Source organism: Vanacampus margaritifer, chromosome 12, assembly GCF_051991255.1.
Source record: "Vanacampus margaritifer isolate UIUO_Vmar chromosome 12, RoL_Vmar_1.0, whole genome shotgun sequence".
In the NCBI taxonomy this organism is placed as follows: domain Eukaryota; kingdom Metazoa; phylum Chordata; class Actinopteri; order Syngnathiformes; family Syngnathidae; genus Vanacampus; species Vanacampus margaritifer.
Genome location: NC_135443.1, coordinates 14,983,271 through 15,009,272, shown reverse-complemented (window position 1 = coordinate 15,009,272; position 26,002 = coordinate 14,983,271). Strand labels below are relative to the sequence as shown.

Sequence of the window (26,002 nt, the reverse complement as noted above, 5' to 3'; positions counted from 1 at the left end):
TCAAACTTTTGGATCGGAACTACAGAGAGATATAAATGTATTGCGATACAATATGGTATATTATGCTTAGTGATACTTACAAGCCTGTCACTAGAAAGTATTTTATGAAACATTTAATGGACTTTATAACCTGAACGCGTGTAGACAAATATTAACAGAATAATCTTTTTTTTTTTTTAACAATTTCAATTGAGACACTAAATGTAGTAAAATGTCCACCTCACACTGTATTTACAAATATGCTGTAGGGAACTGGAAAAACAAACTGATAAAAATGTTTGTTTTAATTTGGTGTTTCTATCAGTCCATATTATCTGACAAATCAACAATCAGAGGTGAGCATTTGACCCAAAAAAAAAAAATAATATAAAAAACACAGATGTTAACAAGTGCACTCCCATTATGACTGTGTATAAAATGAACACACATAAATAAATAGATTTATAGCTAAATGACTGGCATGTGTCACCAATATAACAATCCTATGTAGTTTACTGGGAGAAAGGAGAAGCTGTGGGGTCAAAGGTCTTGAAGACTTCTTTGAGAGTCCTGTCTTCGAGCTCCTCCTCGTTCATGGGCTCGGGTTCCTCCACGAGACCATCTTTCTGCTCCTTCTGTTCCTCTGCATCCTCTTGTGCCCCAGCAGAACCTGGTCCTGCCAGTTTGGCCTGCCGGGCGTCAGCGTACTGGGGTCGGATCAAGCCTGCCAGAGCCTGGACAGGCAAATTATGCACTGCATGGGGGGTGGTGATGCAGTCCTGGGTTGGTAGGGGTGGACTATCATGTGGGGTCTGATCGTGATCAGAGGCAGCGTCTGTGGCTTTTGTCTCCTCCAAAGAGACACGGCCTTGACTTGGGGAGTTGGATTGTGTTGGAGTAGTGTCTTTCTTCACTGGATGTTTGAGAATGCCAACTTTTTTAGGAGGGTCGACCTGATCCTTTGGAACCGTCTCGGTCTGATTACGGGGGTCGTACAGACTGATGCCTCCCAGGATTGTCGTGGGGCTTTCCAGGACGCCCCCAGAGGAAGCCAGCCTTGGCGCGTAGGGCGGCAGACTTTCAGAGAGGGAGGAGCTAGCGCTCGTCTTTTGTAACCTGGGTTCCACAACGCCCCCCATAACTTCCTTCTGACCCAGCAGCTTCGAGTCCAGACTTCCTGTACGCTTGATTCTGGGGTCTAAATTCTTTTGCTGACGTGGATCTACAGGTCTCTCCGTTGAGGATCCAGACGGCAGGCGAACATGACGCTCCTTTAAACGAGCAGCCGCCAGTCTGGGGTCAGTCGGCGGAGGGCTGGAGGTAGGGGGGTGGTCCGGCACATTTGTTCTGTTCATCTGAGCGTCAGCGATTAAAGGTGGCAGGGGTAGATTGATGGAATGCTCCTGTTTGGGTATCAGACACGGGATCAGGTCTTCAGGCCCCCAGACCACCGTTTGGGCGAAGGCCGGACGTTGAAGCAGAATGTCCACGCGAATGTGGCTGAATTGCTTCAGCTGGCAGCGGGGGTCCCGCAGCATCACACCTGGACTGGCCTCTAATGGGATCAGGACCGCTCTGTCTCGGAGTTCCCTCTCCGCTTCATCGTCCTCATCTCCAGGTTTTTTTTTTAGGCCAGTCGGCTGGTTTTGCTGCCGGTAGGAGCTTGACTCCGTAGGTCTTGGTTTCCTGGGGTCCCTGGACAGTCGTGGATCCAAACTGGCATCAGACTCCTTTTTCATATCAGGAGGTCTCTGCCGAGGGTCTGCCTTCACACGCGGGTCACTTGGTTGAGTTCTCTCCTTGACAAGTCGAGGGTCACCCAGAGGTGCTGCAGGGGCCGGTGTTGGGGTCTTGGACTGCTGCATCTCACTCTGCCTCTTCAGAGATTTTAAGATGGATGCGACACTACTTCCGCCCTCTTCGTCGCTGGAATACCAGTTTGTTGTTTCATCTGGAGGAAAAGATGAAACAAGTTGGTCTGAGTGCTTTCGATGGAACATCTTAAGGATCCGAAGGGACACTCGCCTCTGTTCGTATTCTTATCATCTTGATTCTCTGCTCTCTGTGCATCGCTCTCATGAGGCTTTGACTCTGCTTGCTGCTGAGTCAGATGTAGAATAATGGCTTTCTGCACCGCTGCAGGTAAAGACTGCAACTGGACATCTGGACCGAACTGCTGCTGTAGTTTCTGGACCTGGTTCATTCCGGGTTCTACTAACACAGAACAGGAAAAAATCTATTGTACTTTAAGTAACTCAAAATTCATACAGGTGTTAACGTGATACAAACCGTGATGGCCCGCTGGCTGTTTTTGGAGCAAGTTGCTGAGGATCTCTAGTGGGTTCTGGCCCAACGGTGGAAATGGGAAAATGCTCTGCAGCATTTGTAGTTCTGGTATTGCAGGGAATGGAGGCCTCTGCATATTCATCTGATGGTTTATATTTCCATGAAATGCTGGCGGCTGACCAGGTGGAATTGCCTGCTGCATTGGGTATCCGTGTGGCAGCTGCTGTCCAGGAGGGCTCTGGGCGCTCATGGGTGGTCCTGTTGGGTAACCCACGGAACTTGGTGACCCTAAGGAAGGGATTGTGGTAGTCTCAGAGCCTGAAGACACCAAAGCCCCACTTTGGGTTTCCTCTGATCCGCCACTAAACTGGTCATTGCCTTCATTGGAATCCTGGTAGTTGGACTCACTGGTAATGAGATCAAATGTACTTCAAATTAATTTGAAACTGGCTGATAAAACACTTTACCTGCTTTTCATTTGACTTACGTCAAGGCAATTTTCTGTGCCAGGTCGACTGTAGGTTGAACCTTGATTTCGAAGAGGGAGGGGATTTTCCCTGCCGTAGACTCATCTGTCGGGCTGCTCTGACCCGGCGTGGGGAGCAAACCCACACCTGGAGGCGGCTTCGGAAGCGGGGCGATGCCTTGTTTTCTCAGATCCTCTAGTTCCAACTCATCCTCACGTGCGTTCTCCTCCTCTGTATTAATGATCTTATCAAGCGTCCAAAGGGAGAAAGTCTTATTTTTCGATTCTCATGAGTTGTGGTTTTGTTGCATTTTGAACATGTCTCACCTTATTGAGCAACACTTTCGTCACATCAGTCAAAGCATCATGGGAAAATTTGCAGTTGTCCCCTTGATAGCATTTGGCTCCGGTGTGAAAGAACTTGCATGGATATTCACGTTCAGCCACAAGTTAAGGAACATGACTGATGCGGCAGGTTGCTTTTACAAGGCTGTGTATGATTGTCACTGAAGGATATTGTGCATGTAAATGCAATGGTCTCCTTTGCTGCAGTATCCCTGGAGGTAGAACTTACAAAGTTCCTTCTTCTTATCTGGAATGACCAGCTCATGCTCAAACTTGCACTGCTCCCCCTACAGGAAGAGATAAGTACTTAACTTTTCAGTTTAGTGTTTTTGACCCTCCTGTTATGTTGCAGGTAAAAATGACTCACTTTCAAGTTAAAGAACAAATATTAGCTATGCAGTTAACAGTTACTAAAAGCAATGGGGGTCTATGCCACGGAGGAGGCGGGACTTCTGACTTCCGGGTTTCACACATCAGCTTTGTTTCCGGTTCCGGTTTGCGACGTGTGGGCCGCATCCCAGTACTTGCCCCCGGTAGCACGTTCCTCTCGACAGGTGCGAGTGTGTAGTGTGTTTGTCTCAGTTGTCCAAAGCATTTCAGAGAGCTAAGACGCCCTGTGATGGGCGGGAGCGCGCGGCTGGGGGCCACAGCGGCGTGGGTGCGAGTGTTGGAACGGCCGGAAACGGCGCTGATGTGTGGAACCCGGAAGTCGGAAGTCCGTGGCATCCACCCCGCCCCATATAACAATATTTCTCTTAGATGCTTTTGCAACATTGAGCATATACTAGGTCAAACTGATCCAGGGATCCACTTTTTTTTTTGCTATAAAACTTCACATCAACAGACTATAAGAAATAGTTAATTTTGACGCAATGAAAATGGTTAATAATAAGCTTATGTTGGGTATGTTTATTGGGTTTGTTATGGAATGTTCAACATTCCGGGTAAAACTAATCCATTTTAAGAGTAAAAAAGCATAAATACCATTTTTTTCCCTATGAAACGTCTCATCGACAGACAATTATAACCGTTTACGTAGACATTTTCAATTTAAATGTTATATGTTTATTGGAATGCTTTAAGAACATTAAACATAGCCTGTGTCAAAGTTGAAAAACTACAAATTAGTAGTTTTTTTTGCTACTTCTCAATTAAACTAGTTCACTGACAGTTAAAAGTTTACCGGAAATGTTTTGGAACATTAAACATGAGCTATAATTCATCAGGGCACTTTTGCAACATTAAACTTAGCCTGGGTCAAACTGACCCATTTAAAATTTAAAGAACTACAAATAGCATGACCCGGGAACAATGCTTCGCTATGCATTGTTTTTGCGCTTGGTGTCAAAGAAGTATGTTAAAGTAAGTTGAGGAGTTTCACCCAGACATAAGTAGTACTTTGTAGAATCAATAGGCAATTACAAAACTTTTTTAGGGGGCGCTGAAATCACTTGCAGATTTTTGCCAATCACAGCAGAGCTTGGTCCATATCCACGCAAATAATGTACGTGATGAATGACACTCAGAGGCGAGGCTAAGGCTGAACCACTTTGTTACGACTGCAATTGTTTTCTAAAGTGCTCTATCAATAAAGCAAAGTTGAGTTCACCAAGAAATAAGGAACATGCTTACAATGCTGACAATGGTAGTTAAGTTTAAAAAAATAAAATAAAAAGGAAAATGCTTCGAGCGTGGCCCATGCCTCATCCCTATAGAACATTTGACAGAATACAACAAAAGCAGCAAACAAAAAAGATGGCAAAACATACTTCATTTAGAGGTAGGTAGCATACCTTGATGCATCGACCCTCCAGAAAGTACTTGCAAATGTATCTTCCGTTGTGTTCCACTGTGTGTTGACTGATAAATTCTTTGCTCATAATCAATCGCTTCTTCTGAAAGCCAGAATTTTTGACTTCCTGTCAAATAAACAAGAACACGTTAGCGCCACACAAGAATTTGTTGCAAATCAAAGATGTTACAAGCATACAGGAACAGCAGCGTCCATGTCCTGGTCACCCCCTCTGCCTCGTCCTCCGCGTCCCATCCAGGGTTTCCCCCCTCTCATCTTCTTGTTCTTGTTGAGCATCCCTCGTCCTCTTCCAGGTCCACTCCCTCTGCCTCTCCCTCGCTGCCCAACTTCAGAAAAAGAAATTGGTGTTTTTTTTTTTTTTTAATTATTGCTAATTAACTTGTGTAATGTGAAAGAAGTGTTTTCTCACATTGTTGTTTCATGCCCCTCATGTTTCCCCTCTTCCCCATCTGCTCCTTGGCATAGCGGCCCTTTCCCATACCAAATGTTGAATCTTTGGACTGGAGGTACTCAGACTCATCGTCATAATGATCCTCCTCATCTTCGTAGTCATAGTTGTCATCGCTGTAATCGTCAAAATTGCTGCTTTTGTGAGGCGGCGACTTGTGCAAGTTGCCGCGTGACGATTTCTGGTCTCTTCCATGCTGGAAAATCAACAGTGACTAGTGACAATCATTAACTTTCTGCTTGAATATAAGGTAGGGTGCAAACACTCACCTGAGTATTCTGGATGTCACAATCGCGTCCAGATCCGTGACTCGGCTTGTTTTTGGGTCTCTCTGGACGGTCGTAGTCAGAGTCATAGCTGTCAGAACTGCTGCTTGAAGATGAGTGATGCTGAAACAAACAGCGAATGAAATAATGGGGCCAATCCAACTTAATCTGTGAGGTCACGTAGCTTACTTTCTGTCTGTCCCGTCTCCTCCTTTTCGACCTTCTCTTCTCTCTTGTCTTTTTGTAGCGTTTCCTGGAGTGCCTGTGAGATTTGTCATCTTTTTCTTTTGCTTTGTCCCGTTCCTTCTCCTTTGCTTTGTCTTCATTCACTTCTTGGGCCTCTTTGTTTTCCTCTTCTATCCCAATTCCCTCATCGTCTATTTCTCCGTCTTCCAACTCACCATCCTCTCTGAAAAGTCATTTAAAAAGTGAGTACTATTTAATCATTCAATTGCACTTAGTGGGATTTTTTTTTTTTTTTTTACTGTTCCTACAGTTGATAAATGTCATTAAGCCTTTGAGGAGAATTGCAAATAGAATAGAAAGCTGTAAATTAGCAAAAATTAGCAAAATTTGTATGAAAAGTGTTTTGCTGGACTGACATTTTTTATGCAAAAGCTGGAAAAAACAAGACAATGTACAAAATCAATTGCAGTCAATTACAGGGCAGACATGAAAAAACATTCATAGTCACATTCACACCTAAGTACAATTTTGAGTCTTCAATGAAGCTACATGATTTTGGAATGTGGCAGGAGAGAAAACCCATGCAAGCATAGAAACATGCAAACTCTACACAGGAAGGCTTGAGGCGAGATTCACATACCATGCGGCCTGTGCAAAACACATACAAAAATTCATCAATCTACCATGTGTGTTATAAATATGACTTTTATATTCCGGGTGTAATGCTTAACCAGGAGTGGATGGTTGGTCTCTCCTTATAACAAGTTACTGTGATATAAAATAAATGTGAAATTCATGATAAATGCTGCTTTAATACCAACATTGTTTGCATATTTGGTGGACAGTGAACAAGGAATGTCACGATACATTATACTGTATCACAATATTTTGAACCTTACAATACAATAATTTGCACGATATTGTGGGGAGGAACACAATATTGTGTTCTTGTACATAACAGTGACAAATAAATAGGCTTGGCAATGTCATGTCATATGTTATTGTCATGTGCTCCTATTGGCTTAATGGCGCAAATTATTACGGGCTTCTACTTGTATGTAGTTCACAATGCTGAGTTCGGCTGAAGCGGGCGAAAAGTTGATGGAGATGTTGAAAAATATTTTCTGGTATGACTGATTTATCAGCGTGAAAACCTCCGCAGTGGCCAAAACATGACTAACTAAAATGAAGCTGCACTAATAAACTAACCACCAGAGGGTGCTAGAGCTGCACAAATGGAATACAACCTCGCCCTGTTAATAATGCTGATAATAATATCGCAATATTGCTGTTGTTGACTACCGCCACTTACTCATGGTTCGACACCCGTGGATTTGTATATTCGCAGGGCATGTTTTTCTGTCTTCCTGTTTTTTTTGTCAAACACGTATGACTGTTTATCAGCATTGTTTGAAGAATTTTGGGGGTTAATCCCCCCCCCCCAGACCATTTAAATGAGTGCCAATTTTACATGAATTTTCATGACTCACAGGCCGGCCTTGTCTGTATCCCCCCCCAAAATAGCAGGGTTCCACTGTAGTTTGTTTTTGTTGTGAACCATCAGAACGAGCATATTTAGATTTTAAAGACAAAGTCGTTTTATTTTTTATTTTTATTTCCGATTGGTTATGTTTTAATTAGGGATTGGCGAGTACCGATACCCAGCCTTATTTCAAGGTATCGGTACTCGCAACGCCGGCTGAAACTAGTACCATTTTAGGAGCTAGAAATGAGAAAATCTGAAAATTGCCATTAATTTCATGCAATTTTAAGAAAAAAATACTACATTAGCATATATAGCTTTTTTTTTTAAATTATTATCTGAAACTAGTACCATTTTAGGAGCTAGAAATGAGAAAATCTGAAAACTGCCATTAATTTCACGCAATTTTAAGAAGAAAATACTACATTAGCATATATAGCTTTTTTTTTAATTATTATTATCTGTCATAGTTTTTTTTGTGGGGGGGGGGGTATTTTTATCTATCAAAACTATTAGTGTTATCAGTGACTACTCAAGAGTTGGGGACCCATACTAGTATCTATCACTCTGACACGGTCTAAAAAAAGTGGTGTTGAACATTCCTAGTTTTAATAACATTTGGGGTCAGTTATGTGATTGTGTTTGTCAATTAATTAAATATTTGGAGCTCCCATTTCTTTCAACATAACTCCCACATTCAATATGAACAAACGGAGAAAAAAACTTGATGGATTATTGACCCTATTAAGATACATACAGTAAATGTATCGCAACATATTGTATGTACTGCACGGAAAGCCGTTTGAGCATGTAGCCGATATCCTTGACCTTGAGTTCCATGTACTTGTATACATTTTTGTCCACACTAGTGTAGAACATTTTTTTTGTATAACATTTCTGCACTTGACGTCAGTGCGCCACTAGTACCACTACTTAAGTGTTAGATGTTACTACAACTACTAGTAGAATTGTATAATGTACATGGACCTTAGGCTGGATATAAAGTCCATTGTGCTCAAACATCTTTCCATTGGCATCATCATTATCATCATCAACCCTGAGTGAACATGGCTCCCCTGCAGTACCGCCTAGCGGCCAGCAGAGGAAAGCTCGTTACTAAGATGGGCGTGTCATTACGTCACCTCTGCCTGCAGATGGCAACGACGCAGCAATAGATTCATACCAACATTACACATAATGATAATGTCTGCCATCGCATGGACATGATCGTGAATGAGTCGTTTCGACAGAGGAAAGCTACAGGCGATATTTAAACGCACTAAAATAGACATGCAAGGATTGTAAAGGGGGCACCAGAAAATGTATAAACTGCCAAATGTATGAGGGGAAAAAAACAGAAAACAAGCATGTCGAGGCACAGCACTGAAACGCACAGATGATTGTGTTAAGAATTGCATTAAGATTGTTACTCGACCTTTCGTCCCCTGCCAGCTCAGAGTCTGTCATGTTTTTGTCAAAAACGGGGGCTGGGGGACTGGAAACAAGGCTCACAGAGGCCATTGGAAATCAAATCTGCTTCACTTCTCTGTCCAGTACAAGAGTGAATTAAGTCAAGCAGTCAATGAGACGTTGTGTTGTGACAGATGCTGGAAGATGTTCAGTCTGCAGGAAAAAAAAAAACTCACGGTGTTTCATGTCTCGACAGAGACAGTGTACAGACACTCTCCTCTTTCATAACAATGACGTTTTAACTCTGTGAGCACAGCTCGATACCCCGCTTTGCTAATGTCCCGTCGGTTGACAGCTGCCATGGTGAAAGAAGAGAGGAAACGGAGGGAGAAACAATCTGTGTTGTAACCATGTTCGTTGATTTCAGCATCTTCACGGGATTTCTCAACAGCGATATCATCTCAAAATGGCTACTCTGCCCTGTCGCGCACATTCCCAATCTCAAATAGTGTATTCGTCCGCACGTTTGAAACACGTTGCGGATCTAACCAACTGGAGCATACATGTCGCCGTCTGTGATTGGTCATATTTCGGTGACGCCATTACAACCGCGTTTGTCATTGGTTCAAATTGCTGTCAATTATTTCCCCCTCACATTTCCCATGTGAATGCGACGCTAAAACTTGGAACTTATTCCTGGGAAAAAATTGTTTCCCCCCCCCCAGTTGATACCATAGACGACGTTTGGTTTTAGTGTATTTTTTTAATTCACTCTTGCGAATGTCTATGAGAACGTGAAGACGCGCCCTACATTTTTAGCCGAGCTCGGCTACAGACACTTGCGCTCCAACCTTCGACCGCTAAGTGTCACTGTAATCCTCCAAACAATAAATTGCAAGCATTAGCTGGGTTGGAAGCCCCAAACCAGAGGCAAATCTAAGTAGCTATTAAATAAATAAAAATACTATTGAACATTTTGTTAATTAATTCACTTTTTAGAATATACATATATAATTGGTCCTACTGGGGTAATACCGAATACCAACTCTTAAGCTCTAATCAGATATCATCATATACACAAAACCTTGACGTTAAAATTCCAAAAATATATATTATGTGATATACGGAACACCGACAGAATTATTAACAGATCATATGAATTTATGTCCATGCTGTAAGAATGCTAGAAAGTGGAGATTTCAGCCAACATTAGTGGGAGGGATTCTTGCAGCAGCAGGCGCAGGCGACGTGTAGAACTCAAGAGACCAAACTTTCCAGGAGCACCGATCCATCACAACACCTGATGAGCATCCGACTAAAACATTCCGAGTCCAACTGAAGGACGCTTGTTATAATTATCATAAACCTAACTGTTGGGTGCCACAGGGTCTACCTAAAAGAGGAACAAATTGTTTACTGGACTTTTTGTGGAAATATGGGGCTGTCTTTTTGGTGCAGGTGTTTGCTTTTGCTGTGTTTGACAGCTGTTCATGGTCGTACCGCAGTTCAGGTAAGAATAGCTTTATCTGTTGCCTGTCATAATGTTTGGAAGTATTGGTTTAGAGCATCTTTTTTGTGTGAACACATTTGTGAAATCATACAAGTGACAGTGACATAGACAAAACGAGTTTTGCTGCAGCATCTGGATGAAAGATTGGGAGTCCTCATGTCTTGTCAGATGGAGGCATTTCCCCTTAGCCTTAGGCATTTGGAGCAAAGCACTGGCAACAGCATATTTCAAAAACTATGTGCATGATGATTTTTAATGTCTGAGAGCTATAGTTGCTGTTGTAGCAAGCCCCCTCCTTACAAATAGGAGTACAGGAATTCAAGGTATGCCGCCCCTGAGAAATTGCTTCAATGAGCATGTGATTAATAAACCTTGCAGGACGGATTAAATGTAACTTTGTACTGACTTGGCATCTACTTTTGCTCAAGTAACTGTGGTATCCATGCATTCACCTTTGATTTTGGTCATTCAGGATCACCCAATAAGCTTAAACTGTCCTGCTGCCATGCAAAATATACAAAGGAACACCATTTGGACTCATGTTTTACACACATCTGCCAGACAGATTTTGCCTTGCTGAGATTTGGTTGCACTTAAAAAAGGAATAGGTTGTGTTTGTATATCTTCTATCTGATTGAAAATAGTGGATTATGTTGCATACAAGGCATTTTAGTTTCAATCACAAACATAAATAATGCACATTTCCTCCAATATATTATTGCTCATTCCACAGACTTGCATGGATAAACATCAAGTTGTTGGGGTGCTGCGACAGATGGAGAAGTTTCTGAAAGGCCAGGAGCTTCGATTCACAGAAGGCTTCCGAATCATGAAGTCAAAACTGGCAACTCTACAAAATTCTGTCTCAAAGTTACCTCAAGCCGACCAGTCAGCAGGTTAGTAATAAACTGTCATATCATCATTAAATCATCTCTAGTTGTAGTTTACAAAGGTGTAGAACTGTACTGTGCAATCTTGATATTTTGGTTAGAAATATCTGGGGACCACAATGTTATAGGTTATTATACCAGGCCTACTCAAACATTTGGGTTTGTAGACTTTACAGAGAATTTTCACCAAGGACACCCTCATGATCCTCATGCCAATTAGACATGGGAACCTTAAACAAATTCAAGTTAAAATTAATTGCAATATGTATCGATCGTCACAAGCTAATGAACATTGTTTCCACTAAGACCATATAACTGTGAACAGAGAGTAAATAGTTTACAAAAGCAGTCAGTATTGCCAATTCGGGGTTTTGCAACTACATTTAGCGTTCTACTATTTGTCTTCTCAAATGCTTCTAGCTAGTTTAAATCCAGATATGAAATAGACAGCATAAGCAGAATCATTTTCACATTGTTTTCTGTTTGAAGCACATTGGAAGGCATAGTCATATTAGTGGAAGACAACCATAAACATTTCTAGACAATTATATGCTATACGTGACCTCACTAGTCCAAACATGACATTCTGATTAATATTACATTTGTGGAATATGAATTATTATAGCAAAATCCAGCCGTTTTTATCCATCTCAGGGGGCGGCCATTTTACGACTTCCTGTCCACTAAAGATGACATCAATGTTGCTCAGGGCTCAAGCAATGACCAATCACAGCTCACCTGTTTTCTGAAGCTGCGCTGTGATTGGTTGTTACCTGAGACACTTATTGTAAAAATAAATTAAATAATGAGTTGACCTCTCTTTTAAAGCTTTAGTTAGTCCAAATTTAAAGCAGAAATTAGTAATTGGTGGAACCATTATAAGTGTTTATAGCATGTAAATTAATGCAAACTTGAATATGAATCTGTTTTCAGCAATTTGTCAACGCTTTATCAAGGAACCCTTATAACAAAGTGAGATTCTGTTAGAGTAATTAGATGTGTAAATAGTGCAACAGACACCCCGTGTTGTGCTAAAATTAAAATAGATCAGAGTATTAGAAAAGGTGCCTAATAATACAGAATACACATTACAGTACATACCTGTATGTATGATTCGTTCATTACTTTGCCACATATGATAGCAGATGCCTGCAATTGTGGGAAGTTCAAGGTCATCTGTCACTACGGGATTGCAAATCTCTGCATCATTTCTAACCGAATGCCAAGAATAAAAAGGCAAATTGGTGAAATAAGGTAGGTAAAATATTGTTGTTTGGATTCAGGCATTCACAATTTAAAATGTAAAAACAAAAGCTTTACGCCTTCCCTTCCTTGTTTCTGTGCACACATTTTTCTCATGTGGCGCGATTCCGTCATGAAGCTTATCCTGTTCATCTGGAAAACATTGAACTGCAAAATTGGTCTCAAGACACAAAAGAACAAAACTCCGAGTTGTTATTAAACTCTTTCTCGCAATCTTTGGTGGAGGAAGCATAAATATGCCATAAAAGTAAAAAAATTGGAGTCAATTTCTAATGTTTAGTAATGTTAATGCTGTATATTATGCAGGCATTCAACTTTCCAGACTGCTGCTAATGATGCGTTTGAGACTGGCCAGTGACACGTGTACTGTATATCCTCAGGCAGAGAATGCCAGAGGATGTTGGGAGGCTTGTTGTTCTCCACGTGTGATCAGCCTTCTTCTGCTTTTCAGCCCCCGCCACCTGTCGGCCCCTGGAAGAATTGGAGCACGGGACAAAGTTTGGATCCAAACACGTGGCCGGACATGAGGTGCATTTTGCTTGCTCGCAGGGCTACCACCTCGTGGGCTCGGCTACACGTTTGTGCCAGGACAATGGCACCTGGAGTGGAGTGCACGCCGTCTGTAAAGGTGAGGGCTACCTGTGCAAAATTTTTCATCCCTGCTACTGGGGAGCCACTTAGGACCACATATTTTCTAACAAGATATAGGGAAAAATATGGATAAAATAGATGTCTATGTGCAAAATATGTGCTTTCATTTTTTATAAGAACCTTTTTCAATGCATGCATAAATGATCCACTGTCCTTAACCAATAACAAAAGGTTTGAAGCAAACAACAAAATAACCACATAGTGTATTTTTGTCCCCAGTGCAAAAAATATCATTCAAGGATGGCACAAAACTGCTGAACAAGAAACCCAACATTAAGTGGAAGAACTCATTTTGTTCATTTTCTTTTCACAGAAAACAACTCACGCAATTTTTTTTTAAATTAGTGAGGTACTATCTGCATATCTTTCAAAACTGGCAAAAAATGATTAGCCCTACTCGCGTTGTGGTATAGGGCAGTATAAGACCCAGTGTAGGCAAGACTAAGACATGTCTTCCATCTAGTGGTGAATGGTGATATTACAACTTAAAGCTTCAGCATAGTACTGCATCCGCATCTTTGCAGATTTTTTTTCTTTTCTTTTTTTTTAACCAATATCTTTTTCACAAGTATTTTTTCCAGGTATTTTTTTCTCAATTTCCCCCTCATTTATCTTGGAAAACATATAATGAATATACAGCTTTTTTTTTTAACTATGTATTTTTGGGGTTTTGAATTTTTTTTTGTTAAAAACAAACAAACATTTTTTTCTGAATATTAATTAACAGACCACTCAGGGTGTGAGAGAGTGGTCGGCACCTGCTATGAACTACAGGTGTATGTGTTTAGTGGGAGACTGAAATGCAGTGCTATTCAATTCCAGTTCTGAAATCAATTCAATTCCAGATTCAATTCAGTTTAGTTCTTTATCAATTGATTTTATTTATTTCGGAACATAAAAACACAGCTGGCTGCACGGTGGCTGACTGGTTAGCACGTCCGCCTCCCAGTGCAGAGGATTCGAGATCGAGTCCGGTCTTCGACTTTCCTGGGTGGAGTTGCATGTTCTCCCCGTGCTTGCGTGGGTTTTCTCCAGGTACTCCGGTTTCCTCCCACATTCCAAAGACCTGCACGGCTGGTTAATTGAACACTTCAAATTGTCCATAGGTGTGATTGTGAGTGTGGATTGTTGTTCGTCTCTGTGTGCCCTGCGATTGACTGGCAACCAGTTCAGGGTGTACCTCGCCTACTGCCCGAAGCCAGCTGGGATAGGCTCCAGCACCCCCGCAAACCTTGTGAGGAATAAGCAGTTGAGAAAATGGATGGATGGATGAGTGGATGAAAACACAGCCTGCATGGAAAGTCATGTGAGTGTACCGCTTCACTATCAGGGACCCTCATTTCAGTTCGATAATGATCACACATGACACAGCTGTGAGAGTTGGAAGCTCATTTGTTTACTGAGAAGCATAGTTTATATATCTTCACAAGTGACACTATAGGCATCTTATCTAATGCACAAGGATCATATCAACCCTAGCAATAGACAGGAATCACCCTTGAGCCCACGGTGGCCTCCCTCGAGCCTACCACAGCCACCCTTGAACCGAACATCTCCCGTACCATTCATACCACAATGATTAATCATGTCCTTGTCTCAGTAGGTCCAAGTTGAGCATTCATTCTTTCTTTAATATTGAATATTATTCACTTGCTTTATATTTCAAATCACATTCTATTCAATACAGATTCCAACACTTTATTTCAAATCCATTTGAAATTCAACTTTTTTTTCCATTATCGATAGAGCTTCCAAATCAAAATAAAATCCCATTTCAATTCTATTCTATTCGATTCTATTTCCTTTTGAGATTAAATTCAAATTTGAAACTTTATTTGTCCGCAGTTGTGTGTAAAGGCACAGCACAGCTGTGATTAAATATCAGTCAACCCCAAAAAATCCAGAATGCAGAGAAGCTCGGACCTCTTCGACATTCTGCTAAATGGCCCAGTTCGATGTGGTATCTAATGTCTGAGAACACTACAAGCCAGCTTTATTTCATTCCACTGTGGGATGGATTCCCCAGCCAGCTTTGTGCTGCTCCTGAATAACAGTTTGTTGATGACTGTAAGACCCCCCCACACACACACACACATCCCTCTCCTCCTCCTATTACTATCTTGCTCTTGTTTCTTGACAATGGTGTTCCGACTCCCGCTAGGTAACATTTAAACCTGAAATGATATCCCAACTCTAGTCAGATAGCGCGGAAGTATGCTAAGCATGCTGTTCATAGCCCATCGGACTGCAGTGGCAGCACTTTTCCTCCCCGGAAATCCCAAATTTTTCACCGTGTTTCATTATTGACATTCACGCGAAGAGTAACGTGAGAAGGCATGACTTTACTATACAGTATTACCTCTGTTCGTGTTTATTTGGCATCAGTATTCTAATTATAGCAACATTTAACAAACAATATTGACACAGTGTGAAAAAAAACTTAGAGTTTAAATAAATGAGTTTCAAAATATCCAACAGAGTGAAGTGGGCTTTTTAATGTTTAGGCCATATGGAGGCCACCAGACAAGCCAAAGAAAATATTAAATGAGTTGGTTGCCATCCACTATATTCTGGCTTAATTGCTCAGTTTTGAACATTCAGCGAATTTGCAGAGCATCGGACGGTGATAAATACAGTATCTTGAGTTACAGTGTTAAAAATATGATCATATTTGCACTTATGTTACTTTGTCCAAATCACTTTTGAGCCCCTCAAAACTGAGGTAAAGTACTACCCATTAAAAGGCTGTAATTCCTAATTGGTAAAGGCAATTTTTGTGAAACCTATTAAAGCTGAAAATCTACACTTCAAAACCAAATTTGGCTGATTTAAAATTCCTCACACATCTCAAATTAATTACACATTTTGTCCGTTGAACCAATGCTGAAGTGACAGAACTCATGCAACTGTTATTTCACTGTTTGAATTGAAAATCTTGTTTTTTGAAATTGTGTCTACACTGCAAAGATCACAGATGATGAAGTGCAGAAAAGAAAATATGAAAAAGGATTTATGATGATGCCACATAAAGGGTCAAATGCACTGAAGCCCACAGACATCTACGTAGAACCAAACTGCCCACATCCCTATTACAAAGAATATTTTATGGGCACTGCTCTGTGATTGGCTGGCGACCAGTTCACCGTGTACTTCACCTCTTGCCCAAAGTCAGCTGCGATAGGCTCCAGCACAAGCGGTACGGAGAATGGATTTTATAGGGATCTGTCTAATTTGGTTCTTTGTAGCTCATGTCCATGTGTATGTATTCCCCCTTTTTACAGCCTTATTATTATCTTGTCATTTTTCTTGTCTGCGGTGCTTCAGCCGATGTCGTTTTTGCACGTTTAAGCGGAAAGAATCATGTGTCAGGAGAATTCACCAATATGGACGAATCCATTTGTCGACAGTGATGTGGCTAGACACTTTAAATGTCAATGCTCAAAGAAGTTTTAGTTTGAAAGTAACCGTGTAACAACATAGTCAGTGTTTCCATCATATCAAACGTCCAAGTTTGCTGTTTTTAAGATTTCATTTTGGAATATTGGACTCAGCACTAAGTGGTGGAAATTATGGACTTTTTGTTCTGTTGTCTTTGTTGCTGGACCAAAGCTATTGCAAGTTGCAGCATAAGTCCGTAGAGTTTTAGCTGTTGGGACATTGTTATCGATCAGGGTAAAAAATACTTCATATTTGTGTTACCTTCTGTCTCCTGTGACTTTAGACATCAGCGAATGTGCAAGTAACCCCTGCCAGAATGGAGGTACCTGTGTAGAAGGTGTCAATCAGTACAAATGCACTTGCTCACAGAGCTGGAGTGGCTCTCACTGCCAGCACCACACTCAGACCGGTAGGTCCCACTAAATAAATCACACCTGCTCCTTGTTAGCCCCACAATTATTATGTCTTCTTAATTGCAGCTCCTCCTGAGTGGAGCGTAATGAATGACCCGGCATTCAGCCGAAAACCACGCTGCGCCCAAGTGAACCAGGCCCAACACTGCAGCTGTGATGCCGGCTTCCACATGAGTGGCACCTCTGACAACAGCATCTGCCAAGGTGAGCTCTTGCTGAGTGTAATGTGTCACTTCATGACTGTCGAGATTGTGCTGACAAGACAAAGCCAGCATAGCAAATGTGCCCCAGCATGACATTTTCAGCAATTTCACTTGCTGATCTGTAAACGGCTGAATCTTCTACTACTAATCAGCGGAGGCTGGTCTGTAACAAACAAAATAATCCTCTCGAGAGGTCACGAGCTGATTAGCATCCATTTAGGTCACAGTTCAGGTGCTTTTAGGATGTACAGTAATTATTATGTGAATGAAGAGAAAAGCAATCACAGCAATGCTGACATGAATGTTATGAACAATTCTAAAGGATTTAGCTATGAATTATTAGCATCAACATACAGCACTTACTAAACTTCTAGTGTATTGCCATTAAGTAATCTCTATAGTTGCATATTTGCACACTGTCTGGGTATTATTATGTGGTGAATTATCTGGCATTGAAATATTACTAATTAATAATTTCCTAATTATGTTAATTCCTATGATTCTGAGGGAGGGCTATTTAGGGTAACCATATTCCCATTTTCCCCCCAAAAAGAGGACACTTGCCCCGGCCTTGAAATTGTGGTACCAGTCGCAGTTACACGGTGTAATTCACCTTCTTTTTTTTTTTTTTCTTTTTTTCTTTCTCTGGAGAGCTCAGTATTGTTCATTCGGTAATTTTACCGATTTGACATGTCATCATGATTGCTCTCTCTTTTTTTAATTATTTTTTTGTATGTGGGTGAGAATGTGTATGTGCGTGTGTGCGTGCGAGTGTGTGTGTACTTCACCTTCTATTAGTCACGCAATTCCAACCGGACATTTTCATGAATTTATAAAACCCCAGGACGGCCGAACAGGACGTAAGAAAATGGTCTGTCCTCCCAAAAGAGGACGTTAGGAGGTTAACACGTTTGCATCACGGTACGCTCCCTCCCACATTCCTAACAGCAGGTTAGACTAGGTCAGGGTTCAGCAACCTTTACTGTCAAATGATCCATTTTATGCCAAATGAATAACAAAAAAAATCTGTCTGGAGCCGCAAAACATTTGAACATTGTGATGAAGGACACAATGTGTTATTAGTGTTGGTCTAATGTAGTGAGGGCCCAAGAGCTACCGGTAATTACAGCTGCAACATAACATAAAAATATGCAGCATCCAATACTTTGACATTTTCTTCTACCTTACGTCTTACCTCGGTAATTTTCTGCCTATCTTCTTCCTTTTTTGGACATTTTATGGCGACTTCTTGACATTTTATTCCCACCCTTTTTGCTAGCAATTTTGGGGAATTTTCGGAAATTTTGTAGACATTTTATGGTCAGTTTTTTATTTATTTATTTATTTTTGTCAGTTCCAAAAATATGTTATGATAGTTTTCTGCCTTTCTTTTGTTTTTGGACATTTTACGTTACTTTTTGAATACTTTCTTTTTTATTCAAATTTCTGACCTTTTTGGCAATTTCATGGACATTTTATGGTAAATGTCTGCTTTTCCTCTTACATTTTTTCATTTTGTGGTCACCTCTTGTTGAAATTTTTAGGTGATTTAAAAAAACAAAACCTTTTCATCTATTTTTCCTTTTTTTTTCTCACAACTTAAACATTTGTACACTGACATTTCTTTTGAATATTAAATTATTCATTTTAATATAAATTTTATTTAAAAAATAAAAATGTAAAAAAATATAAATTTCTACTTCTTCTTTTTTAAGATCCACAGGGAGTCACAGGAGAGGGACTAAAGAGTCACATGTGGCTCCAGTGCCACAGGTTGCAGACCCCTGGGCTAGGTTAATAAACGAATCTAACTTGTCCATGGATAGGTTCTAGCTCAATGACCCTAATGAGGATAAGTGCTGTAGAAAATGTATAGATAGGGTAGTAATAGAAATTGGGACTACCTCTAATTTTATAGTGTTAGAACATTTAAAATGTACATGCGTTATTCCTCAGCTTCTTCTAATCTTGTTATAGTATCATCACAATTTCAATACTAAGATATTCACAACCCTAGTTTGCATACTAAATTACTTGGTATCTAATGAATGCTCAAACATTTCTCCCTTCATTTTGTTCTTGTCTAAGATTTCTGAGTCAGCTATTTTTTTTAGTTATATTTTGAAACTAGAAGATTCATGTGTAGCTTTATAATGTGCATAATAGCAAGGCAACCCGGTAGACAGAAACAGTCTTCCCATATGTTTGTTCCAGAATGTGATTTTAATATGGTGAATTTCCTCCATCCCAAACATTCCTGCCGTCCTGTGTACAGCAGCCCTGCAAGGTCCTGAGATGCCTGCCTTTTCCTGTTTTTAACAGATGTCAACGAGTGTGAAGTCTACCGTCTGGACCAGGGAGGGACATTATGCGTCCATGAATGTGTCAACGTCCCGGGCTCATACCACTGCTCCTGTCCCAGTGGCTACAAGTTGCTCCCAGATGGGCGGAGCTGTGAGGGTGAGTGACAGGAGGGCACAGGGGACAAAGGCTCATTCACGAGGCTTCACCAGCTGCAGATCTGACTCGGTGTGTAGGACCAAAAGGGGGTTACCTGTGATTTACCATGGTGCCAAACTCCATGGCGCAGATTCTCCTCATGACCAATTTTTTGAGCAAAATGTTTGTCCTGGAATGAATGACCTCACAATTTCCCAGCAGAAAGGATCTTTAGGACATGAAGCATTTATGTGAGACTGACCCGAAAAACCAAATAAACAAGTAGAGCTCAGCACCCGGCGCTCAGACTGCGGACGGTCTGGCTGCCGGCCCCTCACTCTACTTACATGCCACTGCTGTTTTGTCTTCCAGATGTGGACGAATGTTTAAACCAGCAGCACAACTGTAGCCGAGGAACAACATGTATCAACACCGGGGGAGGCTTTCAGTGCGTCAACCCAGACTGTCCCCGTTCCCATGGCAACATCACCTACGTCAAAACATCGCCCCTGTACGTGCACCTTTTTAACTTTTTTGCTCCTGGTTCATTCGACCTCAGTTCACCCAATGAGTGAAACTCTACTCTACTTTTTTTTAGATTTTGCTGAAATTTGGGCTGGAGGTATATCATAGCACGGAAAGCCAAATTTACGAATTTCAGCCTGAGTGGATCATTGGTTACTAAGATACTTCAGCTTGATAATTTTTTTTTTTTTTTAACTTTTTTGTTCACAAATGCCTTTTTTCAGCAACCACTGGCGCGATTTAAAAAACAAAACAATGTATTGCTGGAAAGGGGAAATCATAAGGAATCCAAATCTGGCATTTGTTTTTGCATGTAAGTTTAACAAAAAATCTCTTTTGTGTTACATTTTGACCTTGAAATTCACAATAAGAGACACGCCCAACCTAACGAGTACAAAAAAATGTAGCTCAAAGTGTCAACTACTACATATTAAAAAATAAATGAATGGAAGCCCCCCCCCACACACACACACACACAAATATTATAGAGTCAAAATATATCAGAAGTGTTTCATGAAGTTTCATGAAACTTTTCGAAAATAAAATAAAACAGTGAAAAAATTAAACTGCAATATCTCAGAAGTTGATCCGATTAGCCTGAAATTGGGATATTTGACTTTCCATGTTATGGTTTACCCCTACTCTAAATTTGGAAGGGGTGGGTTTTCAAAAAGCCATTTTTTTCTGGGTGATCTGAGATGGAATGACCCTCCTGCTTTATCTTCTACCTTCTACGTTCCAGCAGCATTCAGTCGACCCTTAATGTAGTGCTGCTGCTAAATAAGAATGGGTTCCAACTTCATGGGGGCTATTTGGATAAATAGCAGGAAATAATAGAGTAAAGTTTCAAGGTTGCATTCAGAATCATTTATTACCCTCAAATCATGTCCAAATTCCCTCTGTAAATCAGTTCTGAATATAGAAAAAAAGAGAAAGGTAGTAAAAAGAAAAAGGTAGTACATACGTCAAAGGGAATGATAGATTTCATTCATGTTGGCTCATGTTCTGTTACTTTTGGTCAATACTAGTTTTAATAATAGACTTCTCACATGCTTTATATGTTTGCATGTGCAACTTTTCTACTCAAGATAATTTTCATCACCGTCTAAAAACTAAGCATAACACGGGAATGGAAACAGCCCCAAATAAAACATGAAGAAAATAGACCCTCCCTCCCCCAATCAAAATAAGGATAAAGGTTACATAAGGTCATCCGCAATGTAGAAAAACTATTGCAGTGTATACTTTCAACACACTTATCATGGAAGAGGCAGCATTTTCGATGAACTTCTTAAATGGGATATCATCACCTTGTGCAAGTGTACCAAATGTTGTGACTGCTGAGTGTATTTCATCATTATTAACCTTGGAGCGCAGCTCAAAGGAGGATGACATGATGATTGTACGCACACACACAGAAGCCACATGAGAAGCCCAAAACTACAAAAATAAGATTTGTGGTTAAAGCTGTATAATAGTGAGGCAAACCATATGTGACAAGCGCATGCATACTCAGCAGAACAGCAGTGCCAAACATTATTTTCTCTTTAATGTCGTCCAGTTGAGAAACATTACATCGTCGCTGTCAAGCCAAGCTGGCTGGTCTAAAGGACTGAAACATAGCACTGTGTGCTCTTACTGAACCAGCAGTGTGGTCGAACAGCGATGCCAGCAGAGGAGATGACTGAAGCTTTTGGCAGACACTAACGTGGACAAAGCAAAGCATTGCTTAGCACTGCAGCTTAGCCCAATCAGATACTACATTCCAAAACGTACAGCCTCAACAGACTACACACAGAAAAATCTACCTTTACAAAAAAAAATGCAATGACAGAGAGGTGTTGATTCAAAGATATGTATATTATTACATGTAATTGTAGTTTGCAGGTGTATAACTACAGAGAAATATCTGTCAGTATGATGCAGGTTTTTCTCATAGTGGAGCTCATCAGATGCAGCTGTACCTAATGAAGTGTCCAGTGAGCGTATCATTTATGTTGGATGTCATTGTTGATTCTTCATAACCGCATGTTCATTTTCCACACATTCCAAGTGATACCAACTGAAGGAAGCAATCATCTTAAAAGGAAACTGAAAATGACACACATTTCCCATAATTTGCCAGATTTTAGTGCTGCAAGTTTTTCTAGCCACAATGTAATTGTAACTTTCCTATGAAAAACACACATCTTCAAATGTGTACGAAACACAAAGAAATGTGATTTCTGTTGTCTTTCAGTTAAAAGAACAACAACAAACAAAAACAAAAAACGAACTTTTACGTGACAGTGATGTGATGGAACTGATTTGGAATTTTGAAAAAATTGCACACATGTTAATTCACATTCACTTTAAAAATGTGCTGGCAACTAAATGTAGTTGTTAACTCACTAACTCTGTAGGCTACTCTCCTACATGGATATTTTAATTATGTAACACTTTGCTATTCTATACCATGAGGGGCAAAGTGGCTTGTCACTAGTCTATAATGTTAAAAGTATGTTATTAAAATTACTGAATATTAAAAATGAAATAAAAAATCTCTCTCTCTCTCTCTCTCTCTCTCTCTCTCTCCATTTCTTGACAATAAAATGTCTTATGTGACCTCACTAGTCTAAACATGCCATTCTGATTAATGTCACATTTGGGGAATATGAGTTGTGCAGCAAAATCCAGTCGTTTTTATCCATCTCAGGGGGCGGCCATTCTGCCACTTGCTGTCTGCTGAAGATGACATCACAGTTGCTCAGGGCTCAGGCAACGGCCAATCACAGCGTACCTGTTTTCTGAAGCTGAGCTGTGATTGGTTGTTAGCTGAGACCTGAGCAACGGTGATGTCATTTTCCCTCAACAGTAAGTAACAAAATGGCCGCCTTATGATATTGATAAAAACTGCAGGATTTTGCTGCTTAACTCATATTCCACTAACGCAATTTTACCCAGAATACTTACTAGTGGGGCTGCATACAACATATTATTGTTAAGATTTTATTTATTTTTGTTTTTTGGGGGTAGGGAGAAAACTAAAGTTTTAAACTTGGATTTAAAAGCTTTACACTCGGGGCTGATTTTACTTCTAACTTGCAGCTAATTGCATGTATGTGCAGCATAACAGCTAAATGCAACTTCATCATGTTTGCTTTGAATTCTCAGAGCCTTACTGGGTTTATATTCCATCAGCATTTAATTTAATTTATTTAAGACACAAACCATTCTGTGATTTATATTATTATAGGCAGATGACACTAAAAACAATGCAACTACAGTATTTTGATTAGTTAATTTATATATAATAAACGTCCACACTTTAATCACTAATCTTTATTAAATATGAAGTGCATAATGGGAAAAGAAAGAAAAACAGTTCCTTTAGAGAACATGTATTATGAATATGATGGACATGATTGTACCTTTAGGGATCGGACTTGCCTGCCTTTAGTTCCTGAGAGTGTGAACGTTGCACTCTCAGAGGTTAAGGTTCATGTAAGGGCCCTTCAAATATGAAACAAAACACACGTCGAATGGAAATCAAACCATGTATCTTTCCTGTGGCTTTAACGTGATGTGTTTGTGTCTTGTGTAGTCAGTGTGAGAGGAATCCCTGCCCCATGGAAAGCCGCTCCTGCCACCTCGCTCCCAAGACCGTCTCTTTCCACTACCTATCGCTCCCCTCCAACGTACAGACGCCCGCCACCCTTTTCCGTATGGCCACCGCCGGGGCCCCCGGGCGCGCAGGGCCCGACAGCCTGCGCTTCGGCATTGTGGGAGGAAACTCGCGGGGTACCTTTGTCATGCAGCGCTCAGACAGACAAACCGGCGAGCTGATACTGGTCCAGCAGCTGCGCGGGCCGCAGGAGATCAACGTAGACGTGGACATGTCGGAATACGCCGACCGCACCTTTCAGGCAAAGCATGTGGCCAGAGTCCACGTGCTGGTGTCGCCCTACAACTTCTGAGGAAGTTATGGAGGAGAAACTGATCGTACTGACCACCTTCATTCAATTGCAGGTGGTCGCATGTTTCACTTTAAGATTTTCCAATGAAAGTAAGTGAACATTTGTGCAGGTATACTATCAATGTTATAAATTACAGAAAAATATGGCAGCACTAGAACGTCACTCAGTGGCAAAGCACAGACCTTCACAAGGGCCACATTGCCCTGAATTGAGTCACCAAAGATTGCTGTTGTTTTACATGGTCTGCTCTCTTAACTCATTCACTGCCATTGACGCCTATAAACGTCAAAAATTCATTTGAACCATTTCTATTAGTTTAACATTTTTTTCCACTTTTGTTAACAAGAGTATGAAAACCTAGAAAATTTTTAAAATCTTTTTGGGGGAAAAAAAGAAAAGATTGTTAAAAATTAGGGGCATCAGGCCATTACAATTTTTAATTGTAATTAATCGCATGACTTCAATAGTTAACTCACGATTAATCACTAATTTTGTATCTGTTCTAAATGTACAATATATTTTTTCTAGGTTTTCATACTCTTGTTAACAGAAGTGGAAAAAAATGTTAAACTAATAGAAATAGTTTAAATGAATTTTTGACGTCTATAGCCGTCAATGGCAGTGAATGAGTTAAGACAGGACAAAAAAATTGGAGAGTTGCAATGAGGAACCAATTTTCTAGTTGATTTTTCAAAATTTACACGACACTTTCCATGGCACTCATTACACACAAATTATTGGGTATGAAGTGAAAAATTTGGATGATTCTTCCTCCACAATATACATCAATAATCATGGCCAAATTTGTATATGATCAAATGAACCCACAGTCCTAGCTTTCTGTAGGCACAACAAATAGGATTACAGAGGATGGTACTAATTTTCAACAAGTGCTTAAAAACTTTTGTTTTATGTTGTTCTTTCAAATTTACACCATCTCATACTAGTGAGACGTCATCTAGTGTTTGACAGTGGATTTGCACCCAACAGATGAGGGCTAGGCCTAAATAGCGTAACTGCATTTAAGGGGGGGGTTACTATATATTAGAGGTCTACGTCACAACACTACCGCAGTGTCCTGCCTCCCTGTTTTAACAATCATTTACCAAACACACAGGCACCTGTAGTATTACATTTTGGGTATTGTATTGCTGGTTTTTGCATTATCTTCCATCATATACTGTATATAAGCACGCTATTCATTCTTTGTAAGTGTATTTTGTTTTTTTAAAGAGTGCATCTACAGTCGCAGTACATTTCATATACCACACTTGATACATCAATGTATTTTGAGGATAATAACTGGACAATTTAAAATATTGTCTCTACGTAAATAAAATAAACTCGGTGTAACATCTCATCTTTTGTTAGTTACCTCACTCAGTGCTGAACTGTGTGCCAGCGCTTGTTTTCAAGTAAGAGTCGGGCACTGAAACCAAAGCACAGGGGATTAATAAATCCTGGATAGTAATAAAATGTTCTCTGAATAGATGACAAGGGAGGTTTCAGTACACTTACAAAGCAGTTTGGATCTCAGCCGAGACGCGGGAACTGTCAAATATGTAAAAACACATCTGACTGTGTCTTTTTTTCCTCTTTTTAATAAGACACTAATGTTGAACACATGTGTTGTCTTCCTTCCCTCCGTCCTCTCACATCTCCATGCAAGGCTTTACATTTGCACTCAAATCATAAAGGGGGCATGGTCTTTATTTGGTTATTTACACCACTTATACCAAAAGATGGGCTGCCATGTTGGATGATGTCATGCAACTTTTGCAAAGAGCTCAGTTCAGCAAAAATAGCATTGTGGGTGGGTGGGTGTTTATTTTTTTAATCTCCAAAAGATCAACCAGTGTAAGCAATTGGTGTCAAGAGAAGCAGAGAGTCAGGGGAGAAGAAAAATACACACAGGAAGTTTTTAATGGTGCAGCGTAAACATACACATGACTTCTTGTTGAAGTTATGGCAGTGGAGTTTTTTTGGTTTGAACATTTTATAATCGTAAACTTCTTTTTAAATGTGTGTGATG

At 40.4% G+C, this 26,002-nt stretch overlaps 2 protein-coding genes across 4 annotated transcripts; one reads left to right on the top strand and one right to left on the bottom strand.

Moving 5' to 3' along the window:
• Positions 1-340: 340 nt before the first annotated feature.
• Positions 341-9,182, bottom strand: zc3h6 (zinc finger CCCH-type containing 6). Of its 3 annotated transcripts, XM_077581676.1 has the most exons (13): positions 8,919-9,182; positions 8,708-8,818; positions 5,793-6,012; positions 5,607-5,726; positions 5,299-5,533; positions 5,067-5,215; positions 4,870-4,995; positions 3,249-3,363; positions 3,059-3,168; positions 2,753-2,976; positions 2,269-2,672; positions 2,005-2,190; positions 341-1,930 (listed from the first exon to the last, which is right to left on the bottom strand). In XM_077581676.1, exons 2-13 carry the CDS (start codon positions 8,791-8,793, stop codon positions 492-494), a joined length of 3,414 nt encoding a protein of 1,137 aa, XP_077437802.1. In that variant the 5' UTR covers positions 8,794-8,818; positions 8,919-9,182; the 3' UTR covers positions 341-491. The 3 variants fall into 3 exon arrangements, with proteins under 3 accessions (XP_077437802.1, XP_077437801.1, XP_077437803.1); XM_077581675.1 differs by having other exon boundaries at positions 8,708-9,182; XM_077581677.1 differs by lacking the exon at positions 8,708-8,818.
• Positions 9,183-9,934: 752 nt separating this feature from the next.
• Positions 9,935-25,591, top strand: fbln7 (fibulin 7). Its single transcript, XM_077581678.1, has 8 exons — positions 9,935-10,192; positions 10,926-11,088; positions 12,797-12,973; positions 16,718-16,843; positions 16,914-17,051; positions 19,373-19,510; positions 19,862-20,000; positions 23,598-25,591. Exons 1-8 carry the CDS (start codon positions 10,118-10,120, stop codon positions 23,968-23,970), a joined length of 1,329 nt encoding a protein of 442 aa, XP_077437804.1. The 5' UTR covers positions 9,935-10,117; the 3' UTR covers positions 23,971-25,591.
• Positions 25,592-26,002: the final 411 nt, after the last annotated feature.